At 48.9% G+C, this 9,568-nt stretch overlaps 2 protein-coding genes across 2 annotated transcripts; one reads left to right on the top strand and one right to left on the bottom strand.

Moving 5' to 3' along the window:
• Positions 1 to 997: 997 nt before the first annotated feature.
• LOC6729924 (peptidyl-prolyl cis-trans isomerase G) lies at positions 998 to 6,025 on the bottom strand. The gene is made up of 8 exons (XM_002105190.4): positions 5,513 to 6,025; positions 4,766 to 4,853; positions 4,047 to 4,076; positions 3,845 to 3,984; positions 3,638 to 3,785; positions 3,455 to 3,581; positions 3,190 to 3,384; positions 998 to 3,129 (listed from the first exon to the last, which is right to left on the bottom strand). The coding sequence occupies exons 1-8, from the start codon at positions 5,814 to 5,816 to the stop codon at positions 1,150 to 1,152; spliced, it is 3,012 nt and encodes a 1,003-aa protein (XP_002105226.1). The 5' UTR covers positions 5,817 to 6,025; the 3' UTR covers positions 998 to 1,149.
• A 278-nt stretch (positions 6,026 to 6,303) lies between these two features.
• LOC6729923 (glutamine--fructose-6-phosphate aminotransferase [isomerizing] 2) lies at positions 6,304 to 9,229 on the top strand. The gene is made up of 2 exons (XM_016174534.3): positions 6,304 to 8,380; positions 8,569 to 9,229. Exons 1-2 carry the CDS (start codon positions 6,704 to 6,706, stop codon positions 8,941 to 8,943), a joined length of 2,052 nt encoding a protein of 683 aa, XP_016036681.1. The 5' UTR covers positions 6,304 to 6,703; the 3' UTR covers positions 8,944 to 9,229.
• Positions 9,230 to 9,568: the final 339 nt, after the last annotated feature.

Here is a 9,568-nt window from a genome sequence, read left to right as displayed (position 1 = left end):
CATCATATACTCCCATTCTAGATTTAGAATTTTCTGACATATTTTCTTTCTGTGGAATGCTGCACCTGCAACTTGCAACGGCAGCCGCAACAACAACCCACAGCCCAAAAGTTGAACTTGCAGTTTTATTATTTTTCTTGCCTCGCCATTGTTTGTCTCTCGAAACCAAAGGGTCGTCTTCGGTCCAAAAGAAATGCACATAAAATATAAGAATATTAGGCAAACACAGGGCAATTTGGTCAGAGGATATACGAGTGTTTATGCAAGTTCACTTGGCAATTAGGGAGTTCAAACAATAAAGAAATGGCAATTCCGACAAATCTGCTCGGAAATTAAAAATATGCTGTTGCACGTAATTTGTTTAACAATTACACTTTGCTGTGCAACTGGTCGGATTTGTGAAGTGGTCGGATTATTTTGGAAAGCCCTCTGATTGCAATGGTACAAATGGAAATTCTAAATAAACAGGTTTGTAGAAATGTATTGAAATGTAAAATAATCATAGCGAATGGTGTTAAATATTGCTTGTACGCTATATAGTCAATCAATTATCATGATAGAATGCCTCGCAAAAAACAAGCAAATTGGAAAAACATAAATGTCCTTTTAGTCCCTTTAGAAGTGGCGCCACCTAGCGTCTCAACTTTCCTGAAACAGTGCAGCCAAGCATGTGGCAGCAGCACCTTTTGTATGGGCAGCATTAAAATATTGTCCAAACTCACCACACTGGCTCGAGTCTTGGCTAGGTGCGGAACACGGCTATTTTGGATTAATTTTTTCAGTCTTTAAAAAATTGAAAATAAATATTATTAAATATATATTATAAATTATATTTACCAGTACTGAAAATGATATCAATAAAAAAATATGTAATAATATTCAGATCTAGATAATAATAATATGGTCAACACATTCACACATGTTATTCTGTTAAAAATATTGCATTATTTTTGCAAATTCAGGAAAAAAGTTAAAAAATAAATGGACAGTGCATCAGTACAGTGACGTTTACCTTTATTAAACAGACTTGGCTACAAAATGTTTGGGGTCGCGATTTTTACAATTGCAATTTCGTGCGGAGGCCTGAAATTGGTGAAACTTGACCAGGTCTGACGCCGTTTGGGTATCAACTAAAGTCTAGGAGTAGTTTTATTCATCGTTATCGGAACGAGCCGAGGACTTTTTGGACTTCTTATGCTTGCGCTTCTTCTCGCGATGCCGCTTCTCCGAGCTGGAATCGCGTTTGCTCTTGGCGCCGGTGCTGGTGGCATCGGTTTTGGACGCACTTCCGGCGGATGCAGCCGCTTCCGGGTCCACGGAATCCTCTTCATTCAGCTTCCTGAGCGTCTCGGCCTTCAGGCGCTCCAGTTCGTTGAGCTCGCGGGTGGTGCGCTCCTTATCCAGGTCGTCCTGGCGCTGCTTCTCCAGGCGGCGTTCCTCCTCCTTGGCGATCTCGTTGCGCATGTGCTCCTTCATCAGCATGGCGGCCTCCGCACGCTTCTGCATCTTCTCGCGGGCCGCCTTCTCGCGCTCCTCGCTCATGGGCAGCGCGGAGGTGAGCTTGGGCAGCGGGCTGCGCGAGCGGCGGCGGCGGGAGCGACTAGTTGAGGGACTGCGACTGCGCGAGGAACTGTGCCGACGTCCACGGCTGCGACTGCGTCTGTTGCCGGACGATTCACGGCGTCTTCTGCCATCTGGGTCCTGGCGCCTTCTGCCGGATGATTCCTGGCGTCGTCTGGCCGGCGAATCCTTGCGCCTTCTGTCAGGCGAGTCCCTGCGTTTCCTTTCCGGCGAGTCCCTACGCCGCCTGCCCGGTGAATCCTGCCTTTTGGCCAGCGAGTCTTGTTGCTTTTTGTCGGCGGACTCCGCAGCTCTTTTGTCAGGAGAATCCCGTTTCCTGCCTGGCGAGTCCTGACGCTTTCTGCCCGGCGATTCTTGCCTTTTCACAGGAGAATCCTGACGCTTCCTATCAGAATCCTTTAGTTTTTTGCTCGGGCTATCCTCTCGTTTCTTACCCGCAGAATACTCCTGCCTTTTGCTGTCCTGTATCTTTTTGTCTTGGGAATCCTCCCGTTTTCTATTGGCGGAGTCCTTGCGCTTCCTTCCAGGTGAATCCTCACGCTTCCAGTTGGGAGAAGCCTCCCGCTTCCTGTCGCGTGAATCGTCTCGCTTTCTTTCAGGCGAGTCCCGCCGCTTTCTCTCCGTTGAATTGGGACGCTTACTCGGCGAATCCTGACGTTTTCGGCCCGGCGACAGCTGACGCCTCTGGCTGGGTGAATCCTGCCTACGGTTCTGACTGCGGGAGCGCTGCTGACGCCGGCGGTCTCCACTGGGCGAGCCTCTTCCTCGGATTGGTGACAGGGGGTAACGATTGCGGTACTCATTATCCTGAGAGCGCGAGCGACGGCGGCGATCTCTGTCCGCAAAAGGATTTCGGCGATTGCCACGATTAAACTGATTCTGATTTTGATTCTGATTCGGATTTTGGTTGTAGTTTTCGCCAGGACGTCGGGCGGGCGAGCGTTGCTGACGACGAGGAGGGGATTGGCGACGAGGGCTCCGGGAACGACTGCGCTTTAGCTTGGCCTTCTCCTCGGGCTTACGCTCATCGCGATTAGCGTTGCGATCCTTGCTGGTCGATGGCTCTACTCTGATATCCGGCTTGTTAGGTGGTTTCACCTTCAACTGCTCCTCGTTCTCGGACTCGGCTTCGGATTCTGTCTGCTGCTCGTAGTCCAAGGCGTTCATGTCCATCGACTTGCGGCGCTTAACAGGAGTCACATCCCTTGCCTTATCCCTATCGCCAGCCTTTTCTCTCTCCTTGGCTTTACCGCGATCTGCGGCGTCCTTCGACTTGGCTTTGTGCTCTGGAGAGAATCGATCCGGAGTTATTTTGCCACCGTAAGTGCTGGCATGGGATAGCTCGAAAAAGGACTGCTTGGGATTCTTTGTGGCCTCCTCGTGGCGACGCTTTCTCTCATGCTCGCGCCGCTTCATCTCCTCCTCGCGCATCTTGCTCTCCTCCTCAATGCGCTCCAGGTCGGACAACTTGATGGTGCGCTTCTGGGCATGCTTCCAGTGAGGTGGCGTAGTGCTGCGCGAACGACTACGAGACGGCGTGCGAAAGCGCTGTAAATGGTGTCATTTTAGAAATTGTGTGCGGAGTTACAAACAACTTTATATACTCACAAACACTCCACGTCCTTTGACAATGCGACCGCTACGCGATGTGGGCGGTGCCTGTTTCTTTGACCAACCGAAGTTGTTACGGCTGCGGTCTCGATCCTGATCTTTGCCTCGATCGCGATCCTGCCCGCGTGCTCCACGCTCCTCACGATCCAGCGACTTTGATCGCTCCCCGCGCATTAGGAATTTGTTCGATACCTGAATACAGAGGGGTATAGGATAAAGGTTATATATTCAATAATAGAAACAGAGAATCCAGTTCAGTTACCTCTGGTATCTCGTTAGGATCTATCTTTGTAATTGTGACCAGCGGATGCAGTTCGCCTTCCTCGCGGTCCTCGTCATCATCCTGCGGGGTCTGGTCATGTTTTCCATTGCCGCGGCTTGTTTCATTGCTATACGAATGAAACGAAATGAACCAAATTACAAAATAACAACCACTATCACATACTCTTCGCTTTCGCTTTGCGACTTTGACTCTTTGCGGCTGCGTTTTTTCTTCTTGGCCTTGCGCACGGCCTTAGCTTCAGTCTCACTTTCCTCGCTGTTTGAGTCTTCGGTGGTCGTGGAACGCCTCTTGTGCTTCTTTTCCTTTTTGGCTATGTGACGAGAGGCATGTCAAGTATAATGGATATGCGTAAATGGATGGCAGTCGTACCCTTTGTCTGTCTAACTAGTTCACCGCAGTTGGCAATGGCTGCATCCTGCAGCGGGCGTGAGTTCCGATCGACAGGCAAACCCTCCAATTGGCGCACCAACTCCTGACCGGATATAACTTGGCCGAATACAACATGGATACTGCAACGAGGAAAGATGACGCTATTATGCTGATCTACTTAACGTGCTCAAAGCTAACTTACTTGTCCAAATGTGGCGCAGGCTGTGTTGTACTACAATGAGAAACAGAAGAAGAGAAAAATATTCTTTACACTTTGGCTAACTGGTTGTTGGGCTGCAGTAGGCAGTTGTAGTTGAAATCGGTGTTGTTGTTGTTGTTTCAGTCGTTGTTGTTGGTGTCGGTTGTGGTGGAGACAATGTCATGTGCAACAAAGTTTAAAGGTTTCTAGGTGTAGGCAGAGGTGGCACACAGGATTTTGGCAAGCCACCAACCGCAAGAGTCGCTGCAGCTAGCCATGGCCAGCACATTGTCATCTGGCAGATCCATCGTGAGGATCCAGCCCAGGATTCCGGCAAAGATCCACAAGGAGCCGACAGCGAGGGAGAGAGAGAGACACACACTGAGACCGAGGCCCAGAGCCCAAAGACCATGGAGCTTGGTTTTTGGACCCACAGACCAAATGCACTAGGGATGCTGGGATGGCGGTGCATCGGCCGATGGAGGACAGATTGCGATGCATCTGTGCGCTGGTCAGTGGGACGCTAGCTCACACTTTACCGCCCACGGGCTACGGCTAAATGGCAATAGATTAATGAACAACAACAGAGGTTTAAGTATAGATCAAAAAGAAGGCGAAGAGAGTTTAGCTGAATTATCGGTGCCTGAAACAGAACTGAAACTAAATTTACGGCCACGTTAGTCCGGACCAGCCGGTTACGGCCCTCCGTCGAGAGCACTTACATAAAGAACTGCGAGCCATTGGTGTTCTTGCCCCGGTTGGCCATCGACAGCAGGAAGGGACGATCGTGCTTGTTCTCGAAGCTCTCATCTGGAAAGAGGAATCAGATTGTTTTAACCAAATTTACTTTAAATATTACTTAAAAGCCCAAGAGATTAGCACCCAGAAAACCCAATTTTCTAGATAACTTTTTAATGCGCATGTAATTGGATTTCCCCAAGCCGCTTCTATTTGCATATTTGACCCATTTTCCACCCAGACTTATAATTAGCAATATGTAGATGTAGGATGTGCACCATCCCCTTATATTTCTGATGGATATATTTGGCAAAATGTAAATTTAAATTGAGTCGCTTGAGTGAGCATTTATTTTTGCCATTTAAATGGGGTATTTGTTCCGTTTGGCTGGCATATCAAAGGTTTTGTCTTCAAAGATTACACTTAATGGATGGATTGTAGTGCCGTTTATATGTAATTGTTTGGAAGTTTTTAGACATCTCTTTACTTACAGTGTTTGCATTACGTTCCACCCCCTTTTATTGGCATTTTATTAATTCGCAAATTCTAAGAATCTTGGCTGCTTGTAGCACTTTATATACCCTGTACAATCCCTTTTGTTTTCAGTTCTTCTTATCAGATAACCACTGTATTGATTTTTTCCCACACAAGCAGCAGCACACACACACACACAAGCATGTATGTATGTATGCATGTATGCAGGCATCGAGTCGGAAGCCGGAACAACTCACCCTCGAAGGTCCCGCCGTAGATGGACTCGCCGCCGGTGCCGTTGCCCGCGGAGAAGTCGCCCGCCTGGACCATGAAGTCCTTGACCACCCGGTGGAATATCACGCCCTTGTACTGCAGTTTTTTGCCGGTGACCAGGCCAAATCCTTTTTCGCCCGTGCAGAGTGCGCGGAAATTCTCGGCCGTCTTGGGCGCCACATCGTTGAAGAGCTCGAAGACAATGCGGCCCACGCCCAGGCCGCCCAGGGAAATGTCGAAGAAGCACCGCGGTCGCGTGGCACCCGCGTCGCGCTTGTTTACCGTCATTATTTACGCCGATTTTCGCCAATAAATGCTGTTTAATACGTATTTCACGCCGTTTTCGAGTTGCACAATGTCGGCGTTGCCAGCTCTACTCAGAACTATGGATGTCAAAAACATACAGTTAGAAACATCGATATACAATATGTTTGGCATATTTTCGGGTATCGATATATTAATTTCAATATATATATATTCTTAAATTTGTTTATAAATAAGTTTTTGCGCTCAAATAAAAAGTAAACTTTCAGATATATATAGTCAAAATACTTAATTGAAGACTCTCAGCAACCAATAATCATTATATGCTTCTTTGTATAACTTTCAAAACCTTCAGAACATGGGGTAGAAAATATAATCTTCAATGCTCATTTTTTTGTGGGAAAAACAGAATGTCATCAAAAATCTATGAATTGAAATCGGGCCTGTCTGGTCATATTATTTTTACCTTTTTCAGACAATATATACAGTATAGATCTTTGTATATAGTTTTAAAAGTTTATTATATTCTTCAACACATAGTAAAAAAAATAATTCATTACATTTACCGTTCCATCCCTGGCTGGAATACGGTCACACAAAGCCAATGTTTACATGGAATCTCGCGTTTGGATGTAGCTGTGTGCGTGAGCGAGAGCGCAAGAGCGGCCCGTGTGTGCGTGCGAGCGGGAGAGCAGGGCGAAGACGTGTTCTTTTCGCCGAAAAAGCAAATAATTGGGTTTATCAGAGAAAAACAAAAAAAATTCCAGCCAGTGTCGCGATAAAAACACGACAATCGCATTGCAGCCGCTTCAGAAGCGTAAGATCAGCCTCAGCTGACCGGAAAGTTTACATTGCGACGTGGAAAACCACGAATCACCAGCAAATTTCAGCAAAAGCAATCGCACTTCAGAATGTGTGGCATATTCGCGTATCTAAACTACTTGACGCCCAAGTCGCGTCAGGAGGTCCTGGATCTCCTGCTGCAGGGGCTGAAGCGGCTGGAGTACCGCGGCTACGACTCCACGGGCATAGCCATCGATGCGCTGAACTCTGGCGAGGCACAGTCCATAATGCTGGTGAAGCGCACCGGGAAGGTGAAGGTGCTGGAGGATGCGGTGGCGGAGGTGTGTCGCGGCCAGGACTACTCGCTGCCCATCGACACCCACATAGGCATAGCACACACGCGCTGGGCCACCCACGGCGTGCCCTCCGAGGTTAACTCGCATCCGCAGCGATCCGATGAGGATAATAGCTTTGTGGTGGTGCACAACGGCATTATAACCAACTACAAGGATGTGAAGACGCTGCTGGAGAAGCGCGGCTATGTATTCGAGTCCGACACGGACACAGAGGTGATTGCCAAGCTGGTGCACCACCTGTGGCAGCAGCACCCTGGCTACACCTTCGGCGAGCTCGTGGAGCAGGCCATTCAGCAGCTGGAGGGCGCCTTCGCCATCGCCTTCAAGTCGAAGCACTTTCCGGGCGAGTGCGTGGCCTCCAGGAGGGGCTCGCCGCTCCTGGTGGGCATCAAGGCCAAGACCAAGCTGGCCACCGATCACATACCCATCCTGTACGCCAAGGCCCATCGTCCACATGGTCAGCCGCAGCAGCAGGCCTATCAAGTATTGCCGCCCGGCGATTGCAGCGCCGAGTTTCAACCGCTGGAGCGCAAGGAAGTGGAGTACTTCTTCGCCTCGGACGCATCGGCCGTTATTGAGCACACGAATCGGGTGATCTACCTGGAAGATGACGACGTGGCCGCCGTCAAGAGCGATGGCACGCTCAGCATTCATCGCCTAAACAAATCCTCCGATGATCCGCACGCCCGCGAGATCATCACGCTGAAGATGGAGATCCAGCAGATCATGAAGGGCAACTACGACTACTTCATGCTGAAGGAGATCTTCGAGCAGCCGGAATCCGTGGTCAACACCATGCGCGGCAGGATGAGGTTCGACACGCAGACCGTGGTTCTGGGTGGCATCAAGGAGTACATACCGGAGATCAAGCGCTGCCGTCGCTTGATGCTGATTGCGTGCGGCACATCCTACCACAGTGCGGTTGCCACCAGGCAGCTGCTGGAGGAACTGACCGAACTGCCCGTAATGGTGGAACTGGCCTCCGATTTTCTGGACAGAAACACGCCCATTTTCAGGGACGACGTGTGCTTCTTCATCTCCCAATCGGGCGAGACCGCGGACACCCTGATGGCGCTCAGGTACTGCAAGCAGCGAGGAGCGCTCATCGTGGGCGTTACCAACACGGTGGGCAGCAGCATCTGCCGCGAGTCGCACTGTGGCGTCCACATCAACGCTGGACCCGAGATCGGAGTGGCCTCCACGAAGGCCTACACCTCCCAGTTCATTTCGCTGGTTATGTTCGCCTTGGTCATGTCGGAGGATCGTCTCTCGTTGCAACAGCGCCGCTTGGAGATCATCGACGGCCTGTCGCAGCTGGACGAGCACATTAGGACGGTCCTCAAGCTGAACTCGCAGGTGCAGCAGCTTGCCAAGGAGTTGTACCAGCACAAGTCGCTGCTCATCATGGGCAGGGGCTTCAACTTCGCCACCTGTTTGGAGGGCGCACTGGTAATCCATATAATTTGAGCTATAATTTAATCTATGCATCCTAATACATGCTTGGGAACGTAATGATGGAAAATAACCGATGTCAACAATTCACTTAACTTGTTTATTGCCAAGTGCACTTCAATTAATCATTATGTTTGTCCCACGCTTCATGAGCTGAATTTAACCAATTAACTTGCTCATTGCAGAAAGTCAAGGAGCTGACGTACATGCACAGCGAGGGAATCCTGGCTGGAGAACTGAAACACGGACCATTGGCCCTGGTGGACAAGGAGATGCCCGTGCTGATGATCGTGCTGCGGGATCCGGTGTACACCAAGTGCATGAATGCCCTGCAGCAGGTGACGTCCCGCAAGGGCAGGCCGATCCTGATCTGCGAGGAGGGCGACAACGAGACCATGTCCTTCTCCACGCGTTCGCTGCAGATACCGAGGACCGTGGACTGCCTGCAGGGCGTGCTCACGGTGATTCCGCTCCAGCTGCTGTCCTACCACATCGCCGTGCTCCGCGGCTGCGACGTGGACTGCCCCAGGAACCTGGCCAAGTCGGTGACCGTGGAGTAGGCGCCCCAACTATCTGGCTAACTGGCTCGCGCCGCCTCAAGAATTCCATTTTAGTATCGGCCTGAGAAAAACAAAACAAGCCCCCTAGCACTTAAGTTAAAATTTTCTGGTATTTTGTCGGATCAAAATCCGAACCTACTTCCCTTAACCCACTTGTGCCCCTTCCGGCTGAAGCCGCATATGTTTAACCCCTGCATTTGTAGCCTGTACTGACCCTTTGTGTTGTGGACCCACTACTTTTTGTGAATGTGCAATTGAAATATAATTATTTCCAGTTTTTCTTTAAGTGTTTTGCTCTTTTCAATTAAAAATGGATTGGAAAATGTTTTACCAGTAAACATGTTTTGAAATGGAAAAAACCAAACAAGGAACAACATGTAACTGTCTTTACAAAAAATGCTTATCTGAAATTAAACATTTGTTTCAAATGTTTAAAAAACGAGGGCCACGTCACGTAATTTCTGTAATACGTAGAAATATTTTGCTTACGTTATGTTAAGCACGTTGTAAATTTCAGAAATAGAAAAAATTACATTTATATAGGCATAATTCTGAAAAACGTTATACTTTTAAAATTTTACCAGAATAAAAATTGGAAGTACTTAAAAATAAATTAGATTCCGAG

Source organism: Drosophila simulans, chromosome 3R, assembly GCF_016746395.2.
Source record: "Drosophila simulans strain w501 chromosome 3R, Prin_Dsim_3.1, whole genome shotgun sequence".
NCBI classification, from domain to species: domain Eukaryota; kingdom Metazoa; phylum Arthropoda; class Insecta; order Diptera; family Drosophilidae; genus Drosophila; species Drosophila simulans.
Note: the sequence above shows the minus strand (reverse complement) of the source record. Positions and strands in the feature narration are given on the sequence as shown.